Raw genomic sequence first — 27,068 nt, 5'->3', positions numbered from 1 at the left:
GTGGACTTCAATTCCCAGAATTCCTGAGCCACCCCTGGCCTGGAGGGAAGGTGGCGCACCCTAGTGCTGAAATCTGGGGCACGTTTGCTGGGAAAAAGTCTTTTTCTGGGAGGGGAGGAAAAAAAGCTCTTTTTTTTTCTTTTTTCTTTTTTTGCTAGGAGAGTCTCAGCCATCATAATTTGGACCCAGAGCAAATCCTGAAGGACTTTCATCGATATGTAGGGATTGCCTTGAATCCAGGTGCATCATTTCATTAAAATTAGCTAATAATGCAATGGGAATCCAGCGCAGGGGTGGGCAGCTGTGTCGACCAGACACGGTTAGAATAAGAGAGAGAATGATGTGAATGCTAAAAAAAAAATATGGGGAGGATTCACAAAATTAATTTTCTTGGTGAGTTGTGGCTGTTTAGGAAGGATTCAGTTAGCAGAAGGAACATGATCCCTGGGCCAAGGCCCATTAGTCAGCTGTGAGCTGTTGGGAACTGGGGTGTGAAAGCAGTGGTCGAGCATCCCCATTTGTGCGAGCAGCAGACTAGGACGTGCACGCACACTCCATCTCTTCTCCCTGCCAGTACACAAAGCTGGAAAGGTTGGGGAACTCTGTTGTAGAGCCTCCATCCCACACGTTATTTATTTCTTAAGAAAAAATATATGGCTGCCCAACTTATGGGTGGCTCTCAGAAATAAAACCCCAATGCAAAACCCAATAACCCTTCATACCCCCCCACAGTGACAACAAACAACTCTTGATGGGGCTCCATATCAACCTGGAGTTCCCAGCTCCACTGGCAAAACTCTCTTCGGGGCCTTTCAAAAGAATGTCAAGGTGGGCCAATCTTATTTCTGCAGGGATGATGTTCCACAGGGAGGGAGCCACCACAGAAAAGGCCCTTCTTCTTGGATCTCCCAGATGGACATCCTTAAGAGAGAGGACTCCTAAAATCACCTATTCCCCTGCTCTGGCAGGTTGTTAATCATAACCATCATAATCATAATAGTAAAGTTGGAAGGGACCTTGGAGGTCATCTAGTCCAACCCCCTGCTCAGGCAGGTTGGATAAATGTAACTGGGAAAAGATGGTCCTTCATCTTTCTTTCTGAGATGGGCAGACTTGAAACTTAACACTACACTATTAACCATTTCAGTATTCAAAGATCAGTCATCTGGATACATTTTTGTGAATAAAGATGTTGGTAGAAACTAGTCTTTTGCCACATGCCAAGCATCCTATTTGCCTTTTGAATGAAATAATTGTAGAAAAGTAAAGCCAGATGTCACCTACTCGCTTTATATCTTAATTAAGGCCGATCCAAATAGGGGAAAGCATGCAGGTTCTTCATTGGGCTGGATGTCACAAAAATGTTCCTTGTGAGTAAAGTCTGGGGACTCCTAGCCAGGCAGAAGTTTTTAGAGACTTTTATTGTGTGAAAAGTCACATCTTTTCCAAAGACATCAACATAATAGCCGCTGTTGTTATTTTCCACGGCTCAGTTCCCAACAACCATGAGATAGAAATTTGTAGGCTCCTCACTACAGTTAGTCCTCAAGGTTACGACCACAACTGGACCAGATTTCCGTTGCGAATCAACCTGAATGTTAAGTGAGTTGTGTCCAATTCTACAACCTTTTTTGCCACAGTTATTAAACAAATTACTGACATTGTTAAGTGCATCATGTCATTAAGCGAATCCGGCATCCCTGACTGACTTTGCTTGTTGGAAGCTGGGAAGGTCACAGATGGCAATCATATGGCTCTGGGACATTCCACCTGCCCTAGATACATGCTGGTTGCCATGTGCCCAAATTTTGATCACGTGACTGTGGAGATACTGCAACCGTTCTAAGTCTGAAGGCTGGCTGTATGTCACTTTTTTCAGTGCCGTGGCAACTTCAAAAAGTTGTTAAATGAATGGTTACAAGTCGAGGACTATCTGTATATCAAGATAGCATATCAAGATAGCATGTGTCTGCTGGGATGAATGTTGGTCTGTTCCCTGGTTCTTAAATGAGATTCTTCTTGAAATTACAACAGATTCTCCTTGACTTTTTCCTATTTCTCTTTCCCATCTCCCTAGAGTACACCCATCCTCGACAAAATGGTAAGTCCAGAAAGCATAAAATGTAAATATTTTTCTAGTGGGAAAACATGTTGAGGGATTGGATTGGGTTCCAGTGGTCCTCTTGCTAATTCACTGGGTTTTAAAAACAAAAGCAGTGATTACAGATTATAAAACCTTAACACCAGACTTAAATTTATACTGGATTCCTCTTCAACCTTTAGATCCTGTTTTCCAGCATCGGATGTTCCCTTCCAGAGTACCCAGTATACATAATAGTATAAGAGGTAAGTTGATTTTTTCTTATTGCCCATTTTTTTTCCAAATAGGAAACATTCATCATGAGCAGATACATCTTTGTTGTCTTTTGAGTTGCCGGGCTATAAAAAAAATTAACTGACTACAGATTAACAAATTTAAAAATTATCTTAGAAACCCCGCATAGCAAGAAATTAGCTTCTCAGGAATGCCCCAAAGGTGCTTTTTCAAGGATTTATATTCCTTGCAGTCCCCTGGTCATTAGCACTCTCTCTGAGAGTCATTGTGGCTACTTAACAACTCACAGAGAGAGTGTTAACAACCAGATGACTGCAAGGAATATAAATCCTTCCATTCCCTACCATTCAGTCAGAACTGAAGAAGCTTCTTGGATGAGAAGTGAAACATTTTCAAGGAGACAAAAAAGAAAGTCCAGTTGCCTATTGAAAAAGCACCTTTGGCACAACCATGATCTGGATGATTGAGAATCTTCATACACTTCTCAGGAATGAATCAGATTATGATTAGAGGCAGATTCTTTGCGTGAAACTAATTCCTTTTGGCCTTTTGTGTTTTTTGTCTTTGAATTTCAAACAGGTCCCATTCCGTTCCCTTTGTTGCTGTCTTTACTTAACGATCTTAACATTATTCCATTTTTAATTCAAAGGAGAGGCCTCAGATTGATTTTGCTATTTGCCTTCCAGCCACTTTAGAAATAGAAGTACATTTAAATAGATCCACAACAATGAAATGTGGAAATATGCATTTACGCACAAATATATACCTGAAATTAAAATATAGTAAGATTGTACAGGCAGTGAGTCAGAACAAAGATTTTGCTAGAGGAAGGGCACTATTCCAGCTCACTGCCCCCAAAGAATCTATTTTAAGAATGCTTTTATAATTGATTATGTGCCATTAAGTGATGATTTGTTTCTAACTTGGTCCAAGGGCACCTCCATCACCATCTTAACCGAGTCCCTCCATCTTGATGGTGGTCCTCCTCTTCCTCTCTTTCCTTCCAGCATCAAAGCCTTCTTTGCTCGGTCTTTGCATAATTTGTCCAAAGTAGGATAGCTTTGCGTCAAATCAGAACTCTGTGTGTCGATTTGTTTGATGATTCACTGGTTTGTTTTCTGGCTATCTATGGTACCCTGAAGAATCTTGGCTAGAAATTGATAACCAAGGAATGAAGGAAATCAGATCCATATGTATGTTCATTCATATGAATGAAATTTTTTTCATTCATATGAATGAACATGCATATATATACAATCTGTGTGTCATAATAATAAATGCAAATGTAGTTTGTATAATGGTATATTTGCACAACATTTGTATATTATAATTTATGAGCAACTGGATAGAGTAGAAGTTAAAGAATTGCCTTTCATGTGGCAGACCAGGATTCAAATCCTGGATGGTACCTACCTTACTAGTAGGGATCCTTGGCCAAAGACCTAATATTTCACTTGTCTTACTTCAAAATATGAGTGACATGTGTGTGTGTGTGTGTGTGTGTGTGTGAGCTTCCTAGTCAGTTAGCCTTTTTATCTGCCATTGTTTTTACTAGTTTTATTTTTCCCACCGTGCAATGCAGTACAGGTAATTCTCGACTTACAATTTGTTTAGTGACTGTTTGAAATTACAACAGCACTGAACAAAGTGACTTATGACCAGCTTTCACGTTTACAACTGTTGCACCATCCCCACGGCGTGATCAAAATTCAGGTGACTTGACAACTGGCATGAATTGATGAGGGTTGCAGCATCCTGGGGCAGCCACATGATCTCCATCTGCAACCTTCCCAGCTGGCTTCCAACCAAAATCAACGGGGAGAAGCCGGATCCATTTTATGACCGCTTAACTGCCTTGGCAAAAAAAAAAAGTAATGTAAAATTGGGCAAGAATCACTTAACTGCCTTGCTTAGAAACGGACATTCTGATACCAATTGCAGTCGTAAGTCAAAAACTATCTATAGTTACAACTCAGGGCTGTGCATCTCTTTGGGTAATTAACACCCTGGATGTTGCTTTCCTCCGACACATTTTTAGGGAACATCAAATTAGAGCCCTTGGATTCGAGCGGTCCAGCCGTCCGGTTAGTTTTCCACGAAGGGAACGAAACCGTCCCAGTGAAGCTGGTGCCGGCCATTCAGGGGGCAGTAGAGTTCTCCAACGAATGGATAAGGGAAGATCTCACCCACCTTTCTGATTGGTGGGACGGTGACCTCAGCAATGAAAAGAAAAGCTTCCTTCGGAAGGTACAAGCCCTGAAAGAAGTGGCGCCTGAGCTCGTCCCAAAGGATGGATTCTGGAGGTAACACCCCCCCCGCCAGTCATTTGGTGAGAGGGCAGCGGGTGGCCAAGGATGAGGCAGTGCAACAGGACATGGCTTCAAGGCCTGCAGGGATGCTGAATAGTGATGCAAAATAAAACACCTGATTGGCAACCTCGGCTCTTTTATGACTCATGGACTTCAACTCCCAAAATTCCCGGGTCAGCATAGCTGGCTCAGGAATTCTGGGAGGTGAAGTCCATGAGTCATAAAAGAGCCGATGTTGCCTACCCCAGAGCGCTTATCCTTCCCTCCGCCCTGTGCGTTCCCACAGAGAGGGCCTCCTCAGGGTGCCACCGGTCAGAGAATGTCGTCTGGTGGCCCCCAGTGGGAGGGCCTTCTCTGTGGGCGCCCCGGACTTATGGAATCGGTTGCCGGTTGAGCTCCGGACGGCGCCCGACCTTCGCTCCTTCCGACGCGATCTGAAGACCTATTTATTCGAACAAGCCGGCCTGGCCTGATGGGGGATGGGTTGGGATTTTATTGTGGTTTTTATATTATTATTTATTGTTTTAGCTTGGGCCTTGTATTTAATTCTTTTTTAACTTTTGTATCCTGTATTTTATATGTGCCCTGTTCACCGCCCTGAGTCCTTCGGGAGAAGGGCGGTATACAAATAAAATTAACAATTAACAATTAACAATTATCTGGGTTTTAAAACAAAAAAATGTTTTAAGCCTTTGCCAAATTCTGCTTTTAATGGAATTCTGGAACCCTCATCTAAGGAGGGCTGATGTTACCTTCCTTAATGAAAGAATGACATGTTCATTGATTCACTGGAAAGAAAGCCTCTTTTGAGAAGTTGTGTGCTTCTGTTGCTCTGTATTTGAGGGTTTCTCAACTTTGGCCACTTGTAAGATGGGTGGACTTCAACTCCCAGAATTCCCCAGCCAGCGTGTCTTAAGTCCACCCATTTTAAAGTGGCCAAGGTTGAGAAACACTAAACTGGTTGCTAACGGTGCCCATCGTATCCAGGTGACCCCCCTCTGCTTCGAAAAATTCCATCAAAAAAAGATGCTTCCTAATGTATAGAGGTGCCAATCCAGCACCTCTTTGGAACTCTTGAAAGCAGCTGCATCTTTTCCCAGATTGTGGACTAGTCTAGCCTCCCATCATTTCACTTTTTCTGCCCACCTTAAGAAAGAAGGCAAGCTGCAAACATGTAACACTCAGGGAGGATGCCTGAGATGAATACATACTTCTAAAGCTATTTGCAGAACGGTTACAATATTCCTAACTACCATTCCCACCCCCCACCCCGAACCAGGTTGTCTTTCAGCTGTGCTGAAGAGATGATCCTTAGGGAAGTCGACGCCGATGGAGGGCAGAGGCGGGCAGCTTTACGACTGCTTAAGTTTGTTAACAAGACCAGGTGGACCCCGGAGTATGGCAAACTCTTGACTTCCTACCATCTTAAGGTGAATCTGCTGAAGTAACAGTACGCTAGGCCAGATTAAGCTTCCACCTCGCCCTCATGAAGATACACTGAAACTCTCTTATCCAGGTGGTCCTTGGCCTATGACCAGAATTTGGACCAGAATTTCCATTGATCAGCAAGGCAGTTAAGTCAGTCAAGCCTGATTTTATGACCTTGATTTGCCAGCATTTAAGCCAGACATGTCAAACACAAGGCCCGGGGGCCAGATGCAGCCCGTGAAGTGGTTTCATGCGGCCCGTGAAGCCATCCTGGAAACATTGAGGGAACGGCCCCCACTGCCTTGGCCCTGGCCCAGAGACCCTCCTTCTGCCAAAGACCCTCAGATCTGTCCCACTCCTGCCCAGGCCCCCATAGGCACCCTGGATGCGAATGATGTAGAGCTGGCCATGCCCACCCAGTAGGCCATACGCATTCTAGCCACGCCCACCCAGGCCACACCCACCCGGCCCTGAGGGCAACCGCAATGCTGACGCGGCCCTCAATGAAATTGAGTTTGACACCCGATTTAAGCGGATCGTTGCAGTTGTTAAGTGAACCACGCGGTGGCTAAGTGAATCTGGCTTCCCCCCCACTGATGTAGCTTGTTGCAAGCTGGCTGGGAAGGTTGCAAACAGCGAACAGGTGACCCCCCAGGATGCTAGAACTATCGTAAATGCAGGCGGTTTTCAAGCACCCAAATTTTGATCATCTAACTGTGGGGATGCTGTGGTGGTTGTAAGTGTGAGGACCGGTCACAAGTCAATGCCTTTTTTCAGTGTTGTAACTTCAGTCACTAAACAAAGACTACTTGCGCTTGTATAAATGTACAGCAAACTCACTTCTACCCCGCATGGGAGCATTTAAAATTGTGTAGCGATAAAAAAGCACCCCTCTTCCGCAATCTCCTTTCCTTCTCTGCTGCTGGGGTGTGTGTGTTATCGAGAGCTTTGCGTGATTTACTCCCGATAGCACCAATTGCCGACATCTACTTTCATAATCCCTCAGCTCCCTCTCACCTCACTCTGCAATGACACCATTACACCGCCCAAATTCCTCTCCTCCTAACCACTTCTTGATATAAACCTAGGCCAGGGGTAGGCAACCTCGGCTCTTTTATGACTCGTGGACTTCAACTCCCAGAATTCCTGAGCCAGCCATGCTGAGGAGAAATGGAGAGGTTTCCATGCTGAGCCATGCTGGCTCAGGAATTCTGGGAGTTGAAGTCCACGAGTCATAAAAGAGCCGAGGTTGCCTACCCCTGACCTAGGAGCATGAAGATCAACTCAACCCGAGGGAGGCCTCCAAAGTCAGCGTAAGATCTAAGAATTGCTCTGTTGCTTTTCATCTCCTGCAGACCGTTTTGCTGTGGTGCTGTGAGATCCATCATGGCAAAGAGGACTGGGAGACTCTGCTGTCCTCCCTAAGGAATCTCCTGGGGCTGCTGAAACACACCCTGGCCAAGAAACGCCTCCCTCATTACTTCCTACAGCCTCTCAACCTCTTCAACAAACAGTACAAAACCAGCAGCTCCATCCACCAGCCCTTGTCCTTGGAGACCCTCGGCCATGAGGTTTCAGCCATGCTGGCGGACCCCACGGCCTATCTCGTCCCAGGCCATGAATCAGCAGGTTGCCCGGTCAACCAAGACTATGAAGAGAAAGCCGCAGCTCTCCGAGAGTTTAAAGAAAGACACCGGGAAGAACTGAGCGAGCTGAAGAGAATGGAAGATGAACGTATGTACGTGGAAGTGGAAACCACCGAAGAATAAACCCTGTGAGGTCCCTTCGGGAACTAACGGCTTTACGCTGCCATGAAATCTGGCTTTGTTCCCAGGCCTGTGGATAATTATTTTGGGGGGTTTGGAAGGAATTTGTGATTCAGTTTTGGGTCATTTCTGGATTATTTTAGTCCCAAGCTGTGAATGTGATTTTAGCTTTTAATCTCTTCTTAGGGGATTGTGGGAGGCGAGGGGATTGTATGCAGCTCAAGAGTCCACTGGAGTTGAGACGGCTCTAATAATATGAAATAATGATAAATAAATAACTTTCCCTCCATCTCAAGGCATTGTTTCGTACCGTGAAGTAATTCCAACCTTCAGAACGCAGAAGTAAGAGGCCGAAGCTGTCTAGGCAAAATTTGGCAGGAGATTCAAGGGCTTCAAATCCAAGGGTGCTAGTTCCTGAACACCTCTTTATAGCTTGGCTATTCTGTTCCCATCATCCTTGGCTGGTTCTGGATGAGACCCAGAATGCTTAAGATACTGGTAGCAAGAGCAGAGTAAGGTTGATATGCCCTCCCCACAGCATCTAGTTGGTAACCAAACATATAGTGGCAAAATGGCCCATTTTAAAAAATAATTGTGGAATTTCCAAACATACCCTCCAATAAGAGCCAATTTGGTCTAGTGCAGGGGTAGGCAACCTTGGCTCTTTTATGACATAGACTTCAACTCCCAGAATTCCTGAGCCAACATGGCTCAGCATGGAAACCTCTCCATTTCTCCTCAGCATGGCTGGCTCAGGAATTCTGGGAGTTGAAGTCCACGAGTCATAAAAGAGCCAAGGTTGCCTACCCCTGGTCAAGTGGTTAATGCACCAGGCTAAAAACCAGGAGACAATGATTTCTACTCCTACCTTACTCATGAAAGTTGGACATATGACTTTGAGCCAACCGTTAGGAGACTGAGTTCTAGTCTGGCCTTAAGGCAGGAAGGCTGGCTGGGTGGGTGACTTTGGGCCAGTCATACTCTCTCAGTCCAATCCACCTCACAAAGTTGTGGGGAAAATAGGAAGAAGGAGATGTGTGTGTCGGGGGGGGGGAAGAGATAAAAATATGAGTGGAAACGGGGTGTGGAGGCATCTGAAGACCTTCTAATACCTACACTCTGCTGCCACACTCCGGCAGCTCATTTCCAGCTGTTTGGGGAAGAGATCAGTGCAATGTTTTTAAATATATAAATTGAAGCAGTTAAACTTGCAAAAGATCCCATTGCTATTCCCACCTTCAAAACCCCAGCAGAGACCAACAAACGAAGAATCCTTGTTGAAATACCTGTGAAAATAAAAAAAGGAAAGTAGAGATGAAAACATGTTGATTTTTAAGGGGAGAAAAACAAGGGGGGGGGAAGGATAGTTTCCATGTCTTCAGGAATAGATTCGACAGTCCAGTCCTAGGATGAAACACGCAGATCCGCAGTAGAATTAGGACGTCCGCTTTCTGAAAACACAGGCAAATTTCAGTTCCTTTCGTTCATTTTTATATTAAGTAATCCTGTTTCAGGTGCCTCTTTTTGGAGTGTCTCTCACAAACCTGGGGAGGCGCGACCCCCTTTGCAGGCAAACCTTGCAGGCTCCTCGGCAATCAGAGATGTCCCTAGAATGGAGATGTTCCCTAGACCATATCAGATTTGAAATTGCACAAAACGACACTATGTGCATCTTAGGTAAAAGTTAGAGAAAAAGCTCGGTAGCCAAAGTTGGTGAAGACGTCGATGCAGTGGCTGCTTCCAGCTGCTGTCAGTACCTGAAGGGGGAGAAAAAAAGATTTTGGGGATGAGTTTACATGAGGCGCTGAACCAGACTAGCTAGCCACAACTCCAGCTTCGTGGTTTGCGCGCTGCTGTTTCAAAATGTAGTTGGACTGGCGCTGGCACCATTTCCAAAAGAGTCCTAGCAGCTGTTGGAAAATCAGAAGATTTTCTACTCAACTATACTACACAATCTTCTGCCCCAGGATACAACGGACTCTTAAAGAGAGCCGTGGTGGTGCAGTGGTTAAAAAAAAACAATATTGGAGGCTTAATTCTGCCAACTGCCAGCAACTGGATTCTGACAGGCTCAAGGTTGATTCAGCTGCCCATCCTTCTGAGGTCGGTAAAATAACGACGCAGACTCTTGGGGGCAATAGGCTGACTCTGTAAACCGCTTAGAAAGGGCTGCAAAAAGCACTGTGAAACAGTATATAGCAGGGGTGTCAAACTCAATTTCATTGAGGGCCGCATCAGCATTGCGGTTGCCCTCAGGGGGCAGGGTGGGTGTGGCCAGGGTGGGCGTGGCCTACTGGGTGGGCATGGCTAGAGTGCGTATGGCCTACTGGGTGGGCGTGGCCAGCTCTACATTGTTTGCATCAAGGGTGCCTATGGGGGCCTGGGCAGGAGTGGGACAGATCTGAGGGTCTCTGGCAGAAGGAGGGTCTCTGGCCAGGGCCAAGGCAGTGGGGGCCGTTCCCTCACTGTTTCCAGGATGGCTTCGTGGGCCACATGAAACCACTTCGTGGGCCGAATCCGGCCCCCGGGCCTTGTGTTTGACATGTCTGATATATAGGTCTACATGTGTTATTGCTATTAAGCGATAGCTAAAATTTCTCATCTCACCCTGGTTCAACTGCTGGTTTTTGGTTTTGTCACTGTATTTATTAGCCGAATTGGACTCTGCCTTTATGGGACAGGATGTTAGATACAAACACTATGATTAATGAATCTATGTTGTTACCAAGATCTGAGTTTCTTCAAAATCAGAGACCCAAGTATCTGTCTCCTTCCCAAAAACTGGGGGGGGGACCCCGCAACCACCTTCTCCTCTCCCAGATAGGTTAGGCCCCTTATGCAAAAGGGGCCTAAGCCATGGGGGAGGGGAGCTCATTGGCATTTTAGGCTCCGCCTAGCCAATTTGAGCTCCACCCCATTCGTCCAATTTTACAGCCCCCAACATCTACTATCCCTTGTTCTGCTCCCAAACATGGAGGTACCTTATGCTCTGCAGAGTGTTCGTTGATGGAAATGGAATGAACGCAACGTGGGATGCAAGGGATTTGGGCCTTCACTTCTCCGCTGATCTGTAAATGGTTAATGGTTGGGCTGTGGCCAGCAGAGAGAATCTGTGAAAGATGAGGAAAGGGGATGGAAGAATGAGAATATTAACAGTAGCTAAATAAAAAGGCAAAGGCAGCAAAGCGACAGCCACCATTAAGAAAAAGCAAGGATGTCAAAATACATCATGGGGCAATTGTGCAGGACCTAAAATTCAAGGATGTAAGACTTACCAGATCTTGGTAGAACATGGCTTGTTGCTGGCATTGAGGCAAGGGAAATACAGTGGTGGGTGTCACTGAACGTAGGTGCCAAAGAGTGAGCGCTGGGCCCCCGCCACACACCTGTGACATTTTTTAAAAAAAAAGTATGTTTCAGATTTTTCGTTCCTCAACCCGGTGCTCTCTACAAGTTTGAACTCTCAATCTATAAATCAATCACCCACTTCAGAATAAATTGGAGATCGGGGGCTCCAAAAGGAAGAGCCATGGGGCCCTTGGTGCTCTCTGAACTTGGTTGTTTTCTGGCAGATGTTTCATTACCCAGCTAGGTAGCATCATCAGTGCTAGAAAGGGAGTGGGGTTTCCTCTCTATTTATTTAACAGTCACCTTGTAGGGGAGATGGGCTACGTAGGAATTTAATAGTGGAAATAAATAAATCTGTGGCTTGCCCTGTCAGTGTTGTTGGGAGTATTCTCAGTGGCTCCTTGATCAGGCTGTTTGTTTGCTAGTTCCTTGGTTGGAGTAACTTGTTTCCTGCTTGTTAGCCTACCTAGTATTAATCCTGGTATTATTCTCTGCTTATCTGGGTGTTGATTGCTGGCAAGGAGGTGGTTCTGGTCTTTCTGTTTCCTCTTGAACTTTTTGACTGTCTCTTTTGAATAGTATGCAGATGAGCTAATGGTATGACGAGAGCTAACCCAGGAATCATGAAAGCCCCATTAATGATGCAAACAACTGGAACGCCATTGTCTGCTCCATCTCCGGAAATGCAAGTTGCCCAGAGACTCACCATCCAGTCCGAGTCAGTCGCCAAACAACTGATTCACTTCCCATTCTGCGGGCGGCTGCATTCCTAAAAGAATTAAGGAGAGTTTTTAGAGGAAAACTGCTGAGTTAAGGAGTAGTTAGACTCCCAGTATTAAAAAACTGATCTTTGGATTAGTCCCCACTACAACAGGCTCACTGAAATCAATAAGACTTAAATTCCTATTTTTTTTTAACAAAAATGCTAAGCTTGTAAGCCGCCCTGAGTCTTCGGAGAAGGGCGGGATATAAATGGAATTTTAAAAAAAAATTAAAAAAAATATCTATGGGCAAATCTAGAAAAAAGGATAAGGAGCACAGAATTATTATGCATTCTGAGTTTTGGAGAAAGAAGATTCGCTCATTCATTCATTCATTCATTCATTCATTCATTCATTCAATTTCAATAGCCACCCATCTCAATCAATGACTCTGCAAGGCTTACAATTCAAAATTCAGGTTAAGATGAAAATACCTCATATTTGTGGACTTCAATTGATTGGACTTGACCTCCTGTACGTAAATCTGAAAACCAGGTTAAAAGGGGAAAAAAAGAGATTGTCCTTAAAACAGCATTTTCTTACTGATTTAAAATCAAAACAGCATCCTTCAGATGTGTTGAGCTGCCCAGCATTCATTCTCCTTGCGTCTGGAAGGCAGCAAATTAGGGGCAGATACAAAAACAACGCCAAATAGACTAGAAACGTACAACTCTTCAAATTCTGCTTAAGCTCGCATCAGGATCAAGCCAATACAATTAACAGTGAAGGATTCCTGGGAGTTGTGGTTCAGAAACATCTGGATTTACAATCACCCAAGGAAGCCTTATCATTTTGCATTCGGCTCAAACCAGAATGCTGGTAGCTTTGCATAGAGAGCCTGTTCCACAACAGTAGGGTCAACATAGATGAAGTTCTGCCCTGACAGGGCCCAGATACAAGTTTGCTTTAGAGGGGAAGGGAAGGAATGCAGCTGAGTGATAAAGCACAAACTCTATAAGCAGAAGTCTCAAATCTATCCCTGACATGTACAGACAGAAATCCCAGAGGCCGGCTACTAATCATGCAACGTGAAGTAAGTCGGAAAAGGAGTTCCCCGTAGGTTTTACTCAACTAGTCAGAGCCAACTTTAGGAGACAGTGCCCACCTCCGTTTCTAGGCCACTGAGCCAACGCTGTCCGAAGACGTTTCCGTAATCATGTGGCCAGCATGACATCACCCCACAGCGCAGAGCGTGCAGCAAAACACGGAACATTGTTACCTTCCCACCAAAGTACTTATTTAGCTATGTGCACTTGCATGCTTTTGAACCACTAGGTTGGTAGGAGCTGGGGCAAGTGACAGGAGCTCACTCCGTCACACAGTGGTAGAACTCGAACTTTCAGAGCACAGATCTTCTCCGGCATCTTTTAAGACACTGAGTCACCGTGCTTCTAGAGGTAAGTGGACAGTTGATGACTTTAATGTAAGGCATATGTATTATGCTCCTGTAGTACAGCCTGTCACATTTGTGGAGGTAGTCCCAGAATTCCCTAGCTGGTATGGCCTCTGCTGAGAATTCTGGGAATTGAAGTTAACATATCCAGAGGACACTGCATTTGTCCAAAGCAGGGTTGGGCGACTATGGCAACTTTATGACCTGTATGTAGACTTCAACTCCCAGAATTCCTGAGTCAGCAGGGAGGAGTTGCCCACCCCTGGTCTAAAAGACCGTTAGGATCTTTTATAAAGACACGGGGACACGTATGAAAGGAAGAGAGAGTCTGACATAGGAGACACCTACCCCAAAGACGTACGGTGCCATCTTCACTTCCTGATAGACATTCTCGGAGCTGCTCCCGAAGGGCCAAACAGTGGATATAATCAGTGTGGTCCTGAAATTCACGCTGAGAGGAGGAGGAAGGGACAGACAAGGTAAAGTGACTTCAGGTCTACCTATATAGGTGTCTATGGAGATTCTCAGTCATTCAGGTCATGGTTGTCCCAAAAGGTGCTTCTTCACGAGGGAACTGGACTTTCTTGTTTTTCTTTGAAGACGTTTCGCTTCTCATCCAAGAAGGTTCTTCAGCTCTGACTTCCATTCCCCACCTCCAATCAGAACTGAAACATCTTGGATGAGAAGCGAAACGTCTTCAAAGAAAAACAAGGAAGTCCAGTTGCCTCGTGAAAAAGCACCTTTTGGGACTACCTATGTTGGTGTTCTAATGCAGATCATGCAGATCATCTTTCCAACTTTGGTTAACAGTGAGAGAGAGAGGACACCAGAGTTGCTATTCAACCCTAACAAAACAGAATATGTCTCTGATCTATAATTATCTATACTATTCCCCAAATCCCCCAAACATCTCTCCCAATGAATTCTGAGAGAATCCTGCAATTCTCCTGCGGAAGGTCATTAGGCTGAAGAATAAACAGGATATTTAAGGCAGTTAAGCTATCTGTTCCATTAAATCCAAGCCGTGGTGAATATGAGAGGCGGTGAGAAGTCGTTGCTGGAGCCAATGCTTTTGAATAGTTTTTGTGCAGTCTCCGACCTTCCCTTCCTGGACAAGGTTGTTAAGAAGCGATCAGACTACATCTTCAGAGGACCATGGAAGGATTATCTAGACCTGCTCAAGGCAGGTTTCAGACCTGAGATAGTACAGGCAGCACCGATTATGTGTGTTGATGAGGGAACGGTAAAACCCATAACCATGTTTCACCCGACTTTACAGAAGAAAGCTGAAAACACTTTCAGATCTATCGAATTCAACTTCTGGATTCTCGGCAACAGCACTGAAAGTGATATGATGAAAAAAGCTCCCTGGTTGAGAAACATCACCCTGGAAGTTTAGAAAGTAAAAACATGGGCAAATGCACAAGGCGGAGTACTTAGATGCATTAGATGCATTAAGATTGGTAATCAACATTTATTTAGTGCGTGTTTTTAATGCTCTATCTATCTAGCTACGACAGAGAATGAGGTGGCTGGATGGAGTCACTGAAGCAGGAGGCGTGAGCTTAAATGGACTCCAGAAGATGGTAGAGGACAGGAAGGCCTGGAGGAACGTTGTCCATGGGGTCGCGATGGGTCGGACACGACTTCGCAGCTAACATACATCTATCTATCTATCTATCTATCTATCTATCTATCTATCTATCTATCTATCTCCCTCCCTCCCTCAATCTGGATAAAAAAGTACCGATTCGGTAGAAGGAGTGGGCAGAGTCAAAAAAGGGTTCAACCTGGAACGGCTATGTAGTCACAAGTGAAATAACTTCCCTTGAATTCCACTGACTTTATCTAACTCCAAGAAGGTGAGTTGAAAAAGATTCCTCTGTACAGAAAGATTAGGAATAAACCAGTTTAATTGGAGCTTCATACATGGACCTGATCTTTTGTTCTTGACATGACCTGCTGGTTAAATTATCAAAATTTATTCAGATCTTAACAATTTGAGAACACCGAATGAGAAAATCAGTAAGGCTGAAAGGTCCATGAAATCTTTTTGGTTTATTTCCCCACACCTGGGGGACTCACAGTAAAGGCTCCAGTCTCCAAGTCCATCATGTGAATGACACAGTCACCTCCAGCCATCAGAAGAGTATTATCCTGGAAGAGGTGGGGGAGAAAGGAAAGAATGTGGCATGATGAAGCCTCCTGAGCTGTATTGACCCATCTCAAGACAGCCCACCGGCCATACCCGTGGTGGCGAACCTATGGCACGTGTGCCACAGATGGCACGCAGAGCCCTCTCTGTGGCCACGCGTGCTGTCACCCCAGTCCTAGGCCTTCAGCTGGGTTTTATAAAACCTTTTCGCTTTAGGCCTCCGCCGCCGTGTGCAAAAAACAAACAAAGGTTCAATCAATCAATCAATTTCAACTTTTCAACTTCTCGTGGGGAAAAAAAAAAGATCTTGCAAAGTCGGAATTGATTGCTTGAACTTTTTTAGTCATACCCAGTCTGCCGTTACCACCGCAGCCACGCCCACCCAATGGGCCACGCCCACCCAATTGGCCACACCCACCCAATTGGCCACACCCACCCAGCCCCCAACGATACATAAGCAGGTTTGGGGTTGCACTTTGGACACTCGGTCTCTAAAGGGTTCGCCATCACTGGGCCATACCTTCAGGTTCAGTTGAAGGCTGTTGATTTCTGGCACTTCAAGTCTACTTCTAAAGAGGAAAGGCAAGGCAAACCTTCAATCTCGACAGGGAAAAAATAATAGCCAAAAAAAAAAAAGGAAACAGCAAAACTAGGCTTTACCCGTAAGGTGGCCTCCTACTCCAAGCCTCTTTGCAACTCTATAACGGGAGGCAAGGAAAGGCATCTTAAGAATAACAGAAGTCAGAAAACTACAGCCAGGCTAGGAAGGAAGGAAGGAAGGAAGGGGGAGAACAGCAACCCAACTCCTACTTTTTTCACAATCTCGCTCCAGTTCCAGGCTTTGACCTCTCCATTGCCAGCACTCAACAGCTGCCAATCGGTGGACACCATGGCATAGATAGCTCCGCTGTGGGCTATGGAAAGAAGGAGGGTGTTTTAAGAGGGAACTGGCCTCAGGAGGGTGATGCCTTCTGGGGAATCCTCAGCTGAACGAAAGAAACCCAACCACATTGATGCCAAATGAAGAACTCCTTCCGGGTTAGATAAGAGGCAGATGGCCCAACCATGCTGCCTGCTGACGACACGCAGCCCTAACTTTCAGCACAGAAGAACAACCCAGGTTAGATTTTAAAAAACTGAACGTGTTTCTTTTTTGGGATTCCTAAAGATAAGACTACAAAAACATCTTTCAATGGATTAAGGGGAATCTCTAAAAAATATAACTGATTTTACATTTAGCTTTTAGGTTTGTAAAGGAAAACAAAAGTAAGCTTTTAGAATATAACTCTGAACTATGTTATAGAAATTGGAATGACACATCAAAAGATAGAATTTTTAAAATGGATGTACGGTCAAGATGACTTATAGAATATGTCAGTGCTTACTTTTGAACTATAGTACAGAATCTAGAATTTTATATATAAAAGATAGTATTTTAATAAATGTTGAACGGTTAAGACAAAAAAATATATTTCTAATAACTGGTGATGTGTTAAGATGAAAACTAGACTTTAATGGTAAAACATAAGAATGTTTTGTAATGAACCATGTAAGTTTTGTAGACAAGAGAATTATTCTTTATTGAAATAGGGAATTGTGGGCTACCCAAAAATCAAGCTTTCTTCTATGTTCTATAGGCTACTCTAGAATATTCTATTGCAATTAGATAAAATTTAAAAACAGGATATTGATATGTATTAGTGAAAATATATTTTAAACTTTATTAACTGACTAGGTTACAACTAAAAATGTATTAACTTGCCTATTTTGACTACGTAATAACTAAGGGAATCAGAGAGGGCATCTCTGTTGATGCAACCTCAACTATTTACAACTGGTCATTTCTTATTTTAACTACCCAACCACCATATTGTTTCACAAATACATGTATATGTAAATATTAAAAAAATCAATAAAACATGTATATAAAAAAGAACAAGCCAGGCATTATAGGCTAATGCTTCTGTTGAAGTCCACACATCTTAAAACTGCCAAGATTCAGAAACTTTGCTACAGGCAAAGCTAAGGCACCCCTAGCTTTTCTCTGCTAGCCAGACCACCATCACCAACCTGCAAAGGACACCAGCGGCTTCTTGCTCTCCTCTTTGGCTTCTGAACTTAATGCTGCTGACAGGCTATCCAGGAAAAAAAAAACAGTGAAGGTTAACCCAAGGATGGTTCGCTTTAAAAAAAAAACAATGAAAGAAAAGCATATCCAGTGATAAGCCACATCGAAATACCTGAATATGGCAATTTCTCCATAGTTGTTTCCGGCTGCTAAATATTTGCCACAAGGTGAGATGCTCTGAGTGTATATGGTCATGTGCAAGAGCTCAAGAGATCGTTGAATATCCATCTAGCAAAAGAGAAGGCGAATTCCAAAAGAATGGTGTTGATAAAAGCAGAGATTCACTTAGGCTGCATCCAGAGATGTTCCTCGTGGGTTTCTTAAGTAGCAACTAGCTTCTCTTGGCATAGAAATACTCTTAGGCTCCTACCCACAACAGGTGGTCTAACTCTGATTCTTTTGAGACTAGCACACGGAACTGTTAAAAAAAAACCAAAAAATTGCCCTGCATTTTTCCTTAACAATTTTCCTTCACTGCGATGACAAAATTCACTTCCCACATTTATTTCAAAGGATAATTTCAGCGAAGACTCATGAGTAGAAGCGATGGTGTTCTTGCACTTGTTCAAGTTGTCCAACCCACACTCATGCACGTGTATGCGTATGAACTGCCTTTCACCATGCAATCACATTTCCATCCTACACCTAGGATGCTTGCTTCCCTGTGCCTCAGTGAAATCCCAAAGAAATCATGAACAACTAGCTGAGAGCATATACCGGGACCAGTATCTGATTTTTTTAAATATAAACAATGTTGCGCTTCAACGGTTAGATGGCCTAGACCAGGGGTAGGCAACCTTGGCTCTTTTATGACTTGTGGACTTCAACTCCCAGAATTCCTCAGCCAGCTTTGTTTTGCTGGCTGAGGAATTCTGGGAGTTGAAGTCCACAAGTCATAAAAGAGCCAAGGTTGCCTACCCCTGGCCTCGACATATTTGAACATAGTTCTTTTTGACACTTATATTTTATTGGGTTCTACTATTCTGCTTAAAATGTTAATTTATATTGCTAGTCCACATATGATATACCATACTCTAAAGAAAGAAGTCGATGGGCTTCTATAGAATGGGAAAGCTTTGGAGGAATGGAATGAGATGCAACAATTACAAAAATCAACTTTAGTTTCAGTATATCCACAATGAAGTAAGCTTAAAAAAAAACACCATCAGAGGAAATCTGTAATAAATTCACAATTTCCTGACATGGAGATAAAGTAGAAAGGCAGAAGCCTTCCCTAGCACCCTTGTAGCTGTAGTCCTCAGCTTATGACTTTAGCGATATTTGAAGTTACAACCCAACCCAAAAAAGAGAACTTACGACACAGATCTGAAGTTCTGACAGTCACCTCCTCGCGATCATATGACTGCACCTTAGGCCAGGGCTGTCAAACTGCCAGCCCGCGGGCAGGATGTGTCACGACGAAACCGGGCCCACCCCATTGCTGGCAATGGGAAAAAAGTCGCGATACGTCACGTGATGTCGCACGTTTGACACCCCTGCTTTAGGCACTCGGCAACATGGCTTCATGTATGGCCATTTTGCAGCGTCCCACAGTCACATGACTGTATTTTATGATGTTTCGCTGAAAATCAGTTACTTTGTTTTCAGCAAAGCAGCAATCCAAACCAATGGTTCACTTAACAATCACCACACAAACATTATAAAATCAACCATTAAGACTTACAACTGTAATGGGCAGGCTCCATTAAGGTCGTAACTCAAGGACTACTTGTAGTTTCAGCAAATCCTCTTGGAATGACTGCAGAAGATAGACTGGCAGCAGTCTCCACTTTAATACTACATTATTCTGCATGCCAACACTGACCAATGCAGTATATTCAATTTCATTGGAAACAAATTGGATTCAACGCAAGCTGGTGTGATCAATAAGCAGCAACTGAGTTTCATTCTGTCGTGATTTCATTATTTACTTCGTTGCCATGTCTGCTTAATTGCCATTTGCTTCTGATTTTGTTGCAAGGAGTATGTTTTGTCACCACACATTTGATTTTATCCCCAAAAGGTTGGATATATTTATATTGAATTCTCAAAAAAAAATCTAATTAAAATAATTATAAATAGACATTAACTGGATAAAATAGAAACCACACTGCAACGAAAATGAACTGCTCAGAGCAGTATTTCTCAACCTTGACAATTTTATGCTGTGTAGATTTCAACTCCCAGACGTCTCCAGCTAGCATGGTGGCTGGGGAATTCTGGGAGTTGAAGTCCACATATCTTAAAAGTTGCCATGGTTTGCCGGCTTAAAGCACAGCACATACTAAATTGCTAATTTAGTTGCTCCTTTCCAAATTTCCTTCCCGGCCCAAATTTAGAGCTCAAATGGTGGGGGGAAACATGCTTTGCATTTTAATCTATCAATCAACTTTCATCTATGCTGAACTACAACTCCTATCTATCCCATCTTGGAGAAAAGACTCTAAAGAGGATAATTCTGTGAACTACATAATTGCTTAAGATGGAAGAACGACTCATTAAGAAAGTTGCCTTCTCACTCACCAAAGAGGCTTTGGTTAAATGATTTGCAAACACAGTGCTTTGGTTTGGCTCACCAGAGAACAATGCAGCCAACAAAACAACTAACTAAGGTCTCTCATTTTCCTTCACGGCCTAAATTTAGAACTCAAATGGCGGGAAACGTGCCTTGCATTTTAATCTATTTAATCAATCAACTTTCACCTATGCTGAACTACAACTCCCATCTACCCCAGCGAGTCCGATTAAACCACTGGTTCGAGTCCAATCATTTTCGAAATGGAAAAAGCAGACGGTAGGGGGCGCGAGTCATCAATTCAGCATCTCCATGGTTAAACGAAGATAGAGAGACCCGAACCCAAAGTATAACGGGATTCCTCGTTTAAGCCTACAGTACTACATTTCCCACAATTCCTGACATTAAGCATCACTTCTCTTCACGTGATGATTGTGGCGCTTCTAATTTTCCCGTCTGGCTGTGGTGCAACCATTGTGAGAACAGAGTGAGAAATAATCTGAAGGACGGTAAGAATTGTTTTCCTTCTTGGTAAATTTTGCAATGGAATAGAGCATGCGCACATCCTACCGTCCGGTTCGCACTCTAACCTCTCTTTCATTCCCCGCCTCCCACCCGGCAGCGTGCGCGTGCACTGACCGTTACTAGTTGTTCAGTTTCTTCTCCACAGCGCGCACGTGCAAAGGATCAACCGGGCACCCTACCCCACCCTCAGAGAGAGCCACGCCCTTTCCTGTGATCATGGTCACGCCACCCCGGCTTAGTGGCGGGCCATTAGGCCAGCGCAAGGCATGCTGGGATTCGAATTTCTTGATTCTAAGGCATCGGGAACGCCCTAAAAATGGCTGCCAAAGGGCGCAAAGCTTGCTGGGAGCTCTCTTCCCCCCCCCCCCGCAACAATATGTAAGCTGGGCTTTATCAGCAAAGGGAAGTCCAGTCAGCGAATTTGTCTTACCCTGAAGGGGCCTGATGACCCTGGAGGGTTAAGGAAATCCCCTGTGAGCCTTGTAATCCTTGATCCCCTGCCTAAGAATTTACAGGGTGTTTTTTTTAGCGGCGATTTTACTCAGGAGTTGAACTGCTGAGAGCTCTGAAAATCAAGGCATTTGCTTTGTAAAAAAAAAATTGCAATCCCTGATGTAGCTGATTCTTAATTGAATGGAGTTTTTGCAAATAAATGATTTGATTTAGGGTATTTTTATTACGATACGTGATTTTATAAAATTTCCTTGGTTTTGCTCTTGAATTTTCCTTTGTAAAGCAAAATTATAAAGATTTTTTAATCCTCTTTTCAGGTTTGCCCATTTTTTGGGATGTGTCCCTTTATTTTTTTCCAAGAATGTACGTTTACTATATAGATAGTCCTCGATTTACAACCACTTGTTGAGAATTAAACAGCACTGGAAAAAAATGACATCGCTTTTCCCAAGGCCGTTGCAGCATCCACGTGGTCACATGATCAAAATTCAGATGCTTGGTAACACATATGATAATTGCAGTGTCCTGGGATCATGTGATCTCCTTTTGTTACCTGACAAAATCAGTGGGGGAAGCCAGATTCAATGGCTTCAGTAACATTCAATCATGTTACTAACTTAATTGCAGTGATTCACTTAACTGGCAAGAAATGCTATAAAATGAAGTGAAACTCAATTCACTTGTCTTGCTTTGCAATGGAAATTTTGGGTTCAATTGTGGTCATAAGTCAAGGACTACCTACAATTAGTGTGCATCTAAGCGTTCTGCATGGTTCTTTGTGCTCTGTAGCAATATTTTTTAAAAGTCAAGATACTTTTAGCAGAGCTCAGTTCAGTTCCTGATAAATGCTCAGGTAGAATTTTGGGGCCCAATAATGAGTTTAAATCTTAGAGGTTTCTGTATTTTGTAATTGTCCTGAAAGTTGGTCACATCTCTGTTGGGAATTTTTTTAAAAAACTTTTTGTTTTGCTTTACTCCACAGATGAATCCTACAATAAACCCAGGGTCATCCTTAGCTGTTCCTTCTGGGCATTTTTTGCACTGCTCTGTCTTGTCGAGGAATATGGGCTGTAGCCACATCATCCCAAGCTGGGAACGTGATGTGCCTTGCACAATTCCACGGATGAAACCCAGACACAGATTGGTGAATTTCAGTGGTGTACAAGGGTCTCGGTAATCATGTGCTGTGAGGCTTTCAGATAAATATGAAAAAATTCTGTTTAGGCTTAGGTGTGAGATAGAGGAGAACTCATCCATCTAGCATTTATTCACACAGCATCTAAAAAGATGTTAAGAGAGCTGCTAGAGAGGCATTTTGTGGCACTCAAAGATGAGTGAGTGAGCTCTGTGGCTCAACTAGCCTTTCTTCAAAGCAGGAGTAGGCAATTTTCCCAAGGGGCCATATGAGAAACTCGGATTGTTGTGGAAGGCTGAACTAATAGGATTCTACACTTATTTACACTTGATTTCTAATTTCCGATTGACCTCATGCAAGCCAAATGGGGACAGCCAAAGGGGTGGATATGGCCCAGTGGGGCTGCCCTTGAGGACCACCCGGAAGCTCCAACTGGTACAGAATGCAGCCGCGAGAGTTGTGTTGGGAGTCTCCCGATACTCCCACGTTACACCTTTGCTCCGTGAGCTGCATTGGTTACCAGTTGCCTTCCGGGTGAGATTCAAGGTACTAGTAATGGTGTTCAAAGCCCTCCATGGCAGGGGGCCGGAGTACCTCAGGGAACACCTGCTGCCGGCATCAAGCTCCCTGCGCCCTGTGCGTTCCCACAGAGAGGGCCTCCTCAGGGTGCCACCGGTCAGAGAATGTCGATTGGTGGCCCCCAGGGGGAGATCCTTCTCTGTGGGCGCTCCGGAGCTATGGAATCAGTTACCGGTAGAGCTCCGGATGGCGCCCGATCTTCGCTCCTTTCGTCGCGATCTCAAGACGTTTTTGTTTGTACAAGCCGGCCTAGCCTGATGGGGGATTGGTGGGGTTTTTTATTTTTGTATTCTTAATATTATCTTTGGGGTTTTATAATTGTAATATATCAATTGTTTTAAAATCGGGCAATTATTTAATTTCTTTTTAATATTTGTAATTCTGTATTTTATTCTTGCCCTGTGAACCGCCCTGAGTCCTCAGGGAGAAGGGCGGTATAGAAATATTATTAAATTAAATTAAATTAAATTAAATTAAATGCCCAGCTCTGCTTCAAAGGAAAAATGATGAAGGGTGCTAAGGCAAAGAAGGCAGGTATCAGCAGGTTTATTTGGATATTTAATAGTATTTTTGAATAGCACCCTAATATGCATTACTTCTGCCAACCTAGCAGTTCGAAAGCACATAAAAATGCAAGTAGAAAAATAGGGACCACTACAGTGGGAACAGCGTTCCGTGCGCCTTTGGCGTCTAGTCATGCTGGCCACATTTATTTATTTATTTTTGGGACTTATATGCCGCCCTATCTCCTGAAGGTCTCAGGTCGGCTAACAACAATAAAAGACAATAATACAAATGTTAAAAAAAATTAAATTAAAGCCCCAATGATAAAATATTAAAAACATTTTTAAAAATCCCTATTGTCAGTCCAGGTCAAGCCTGATGGAAAAGAAATGTTTTAAGGCCGCGACGAAAGGACCAGAGGTCCAGGGCCATCCGGAGCTCAAGGGGAAGTTGATTCCACAGGGAATCAACATGACCACGGAGACGTCCTCGGACAAGCACTGGCTCTTCGGCTTTGAAACAGAGATGAGCACTGGCCCCTAGAGTCGGAAACGACTAGCACGCATGTGCGGGGGAACCTTTACCTATGCATTACTTTTAGAGAAAATCTATTTGTTTACAAAGAGTCGTTGCCAACGTGGTGGCATATAACCTGCCTTCTATACAAAAACATTTAAAAAGCACAGCTTAGACTGTAAAATTATTTACTGAGTAGCATCCAACAGTTAAACCATAAAAGATAAAAGCTTGGGCAGGGGTTTTGTCTGCTGCTGAAATTAACTGCAACAATAAACAGATTGGGAAATATTTCAAAAATTCTGTACCTAAGCTGTGAAGGCCTTGGGAACGGACTACACCTTGGGATTTGACATAAAAGTACTATAAAAGTGATATCAAAAGGAAGGTTTTGGATTTTCAAAGGCAGTAAGGAGCCGTTAGACATTTTATGAGCTCTGGTGGCATAGTGGTTAGAATGCAGTATTGCAAGCTGACTGCCTACAGCCAGGAGTTTGATTCTGACCAGCTTGAGGTTGATTCAGCCTTCCATCCTTCTGAGGTCTGAAATGAGGACCCAAATTTTTGGGGGCAATATACTGACACTGTAAACTGCTCAGAGAGTGCTGTAAAGCGCTATGGAGTGGTATATAAGTCTAAGTGTTATTAGTATTTTATTTTAAGGGTATGTTGCTGGTGCAAAAAAGAATCAAGAATGATGTTTAGCTCCTTAATGCAAGTCTAATTTCTTTTTTTAGGTACCGATCAGTATCCCTTGCTTTCAAGCGACATCTGGAAAGCCAAGATCAGTAAGTGTGGAGGAAAATGACAGCTACAGCTAAGAAGGCATTGACAAAATAAATGCCCCAATTCACTTTTGTATTCCATATTGTTGGGTATACAGATGGCACTTGATGGCTTAGTCTGGCAAAATGTAAGTTTTTGTTCAGAGGTAGATGTTAAGTCACTATATGGTTTACAAGACTAAGTGGTAACCCAGCAAACCAAGCTGTCAGTTAATAACCTGTGATTAAGCTTGCCCCTTCACGTTGCGTTCTGGAACCTTCTCATGCTATCATAGTGTAGACATTCAGCAACATAAGTGATGAGAAACACTGTATAAAGGACCACCTTGTATTTTGGAGGTCCTCCTGTTTGCAGAAAACTTCCAAAATGTTTCTAATGAAGTGCCACCTTCCAGAAGGGGTGTGTTAGTTTAACCATGGTGAGCTCGGCACTCCTTGGGGGAGTGAATTTTCACTGCTTTCTGCACCTCAACAGGGAACCCAGTTCTAAACATTTTCTCTCAGAGGAGAAGATGGCTGCCCGTTTTAACTCCCTTAGCCTGGACAATGACCACATCTACAGTTCTAATGGCTTCCCTGTGCACTGTGAAAACCCCAGATGGCAGCAGGCATACACGCAGTTGAAAGAGCTACAACAGAGGTACCAGAAAGCATAGCGGCTTTGTGGTTTTAACAAAAGTGGGTTCAGGGAAGTAGAGTATTATGACTTCCTCACATAAGGCCTTCTACATCTCAGGCTGTCTCAAGATGGAGCAAGTGAAGAAACCAACTTTACAGAGGAAGAGCTGACTACAGTCATTGTAGATGGTGAATTCATGATGGGAGACTGCCCTATGCTGGTGCTGTCTTCCTTCATGTTAGAAGGACTTGAAGGAGGCAGTGTCGCCCCTGAAGAAATGTTTCTTTCTCTGTGAGTATTAATGAAATACAGGCAGTCCTTGCTTAATGACCGGTGGGGTGGGAATTTCTTAAGCAAGGCCACCTCGCTTGAGAGGTATCACCACTTGTGACCGTATGTCGTATGTCAAAGACTACTTGCAGGAAGATATAATAAGGAAAATGGATTGAACAATTAATCAGCTTCCCTAATTTTCACAGGAATCCTTGTACCGAAGTTGTCCTGTGGAGCCCTCAGAGTAACTCCCTCTTACACACCATTAGGGCACTGATGTCTCCCTCATTGGTCCGGCCCCACCTAGAAGCAGTGTCAAACCAAGAGGAAATGGAAATATGAACCACCAACCCTAATTTTACTTCCCTTTGGAGTGAAATTCAGTTCTGTCTGGCTGTGTCAACAAAAAAGCACCTTTATCCAGTCGATATAAATATTTCACTACAAATATTTTACTCCGCCATGGCGCATTTGTTTTTAGCCAGCTGCAATAATCTGATCTTATCTCTTCCATCCCCATAATGTACAGTATACCTGCAACTAAGTCCAATATATATTTTCTCTTTCAATAAGCAATCAGCGAATACTTCCTAGGACACTGTAATATACTTTTAAATAAGAGTTAAATGGGCATTCCAACCACTTCTTTTATACTTGATTGGCGCATATTTTTAATGTACATCAAAGCTGGAAGAATTTTAAGTGTTTTTTCTTGACTTTTTGCTTCCGATAAAGAGAATTCAACACTTACACTGCCAAATGTTATTTGAGAGGAGTTGGCGTAATGATGAACTCTTCCTGTTGGTACCTAAGGAATGGGTGTTAACAGGCAAATAAAAGCAGAAGTGCTTTTATATCTAAATGTCTTTATTGAATAGTGGTATATCCTTAACAAGTCTGATGCCATTAGCAGTGGGTTAAAATGAGATGTTTTTAGTTGGGTGTATATAAAATAATTAATGAAGCAAATAAATTGTACAGAGGGCCCCAATGTTGAAAGGGGACAGTCTCTCTGTAATACCCAAAGGTTGGGAATCATAAGTTGGCAACTTATCAGCTGAATCCAGACATAATTTCATATTCCTATATTAAAATTTATGCCTCCATTTCTTACTTTGTTTCTGGAGGTAAACATGAATGACTGAATGGTACTCCAATTGTAGCTGCAAAGGTTACAAAGTCCTTTTTTCCAACCCACCACGTGGACAGTTGGCTATTTTCTCACCACATCTGGATTGAAGGATGGGGCTAACGGAAGTGATGGAAAACTCTCCAAATCCTAAGAGGAGAGCAACGTAGCTTGGTCCTAAACCATTCCTATTCAGAGCAAGGCTAAAGAGAGATGAGAAGGGGGGAAAAACAATACTATCGGCTGGGAAAATTCTGAAATGTTTTGCTGGGTTTCTTCCGCTTCCTCCTATTATTATGTATGTAAACTGAGGCACAGCTACAGAGCCTGGAGGAGCTTGCCCCAAAATAATCGTAATGCCCACCACCTCCCTCAGCCTGCAGCATTCATGCCATGAGTGGAATTCGAACAT

General features: G+C 43.5%; 2 protein-coding genes and 1 long non-coding RNA gene across 4 annotated transcripts; 2 read left to right on the top strand and 1 right to left on the bottom strand.

The window, feature by feature from the left end:
* The first annotated feature begins 2,080 nt into the window (after positions 1-2,080).
* LOC308676723 lies at positions 2,081-4,515 on the top strand. Its single transcript, XR_014028356.1, has 3 exons — positions 2,081-2,101; positions 2,284-2,346; positions 4,374-4,515. It is a non-coding gene; the product is annotated as an uncharacterized lncRNA (long non-coding RNA).
* A 4,638-nt stretch (positions 4,516-9,153) lies between these two features.
* Positions 9,154-19,438, bottom strand: LOC308676598 (THO complex subunit 6 homolog). Its single transcript, XM_081342493.1, is given in 14 exon segments — positions 9,154-9,595; positions 10,820-10,948; positions 11,114-11,224; positions 11,893-11,925; positions 11,929-11,955; positions 12,382-12,431; positions 13,689-13,791; positions 15,426-15,497; positions 16,016-16,064; positions 16,156-16,193; positions 16,306-16,409; positions 17,566-17,630; positions 17,736-17,851; positions 19,308-19,438. Coding segments are annotated over 13 exon segments (981 nt in total). The 5' UTR covers positions 19,308-19,438; the 3' UTR covers positions 9,154-9,511.
* A 1,114-nt stretch (positions 19,439-20,552) lies between these two features.
* Positions 20,553-26,878, top strand: LOC308676599 (uncharacterized protein). 2 transcript variants are annotated; one of them, XR_014028327.1, is made up of 6 exons: positions 20,553-20,647; positions 22,099-22,260; positions 24,588-24,638; positions 25,111-25,275; positions 25,372-25,545; positions 25,734-26,878. XR_014028327.1 is itself a non-coding variant. In XM_081342494.1 (6 exons), the coding sequence occupies exons 2-6, from the start codon at positions 22,099-22,101 to the stop codon at positions 25,867-25,869; spliced, it is 717 nt and encodes a 238-aa protein (XP_081198620.1). In that variant the 5' UTR covers positions 20,553-20,647; the 3' UTR covers positions 25,870-26,878. The 2 variants fall into 2 exon arrangements, 1 of the variants encoding a protein (XP_081198620.1); XM_081342494.1 differs by having other exon boundaries at positions 22,099-22,289.
* The last annotated feature ends 190 nt before the right edge of the window (positions 26,879-27,068 follow it).

The sequence above is a fragment of the Vipera berus genome (assembly GCF_964194415.1).
Source record: "Vipera berus genome assembly, chromosome: W".
In the NCBI taxonomy this organism is placed as follows: domain Eukaryota; kingdom Metazoa; phylum Chordata; class Lepidosauria; order Squamata; family Viperidae; genus Vipera; species Vipera berus.
This window is presented reverse-complemented; position numbering and strand designations above follow the sequence as displayed.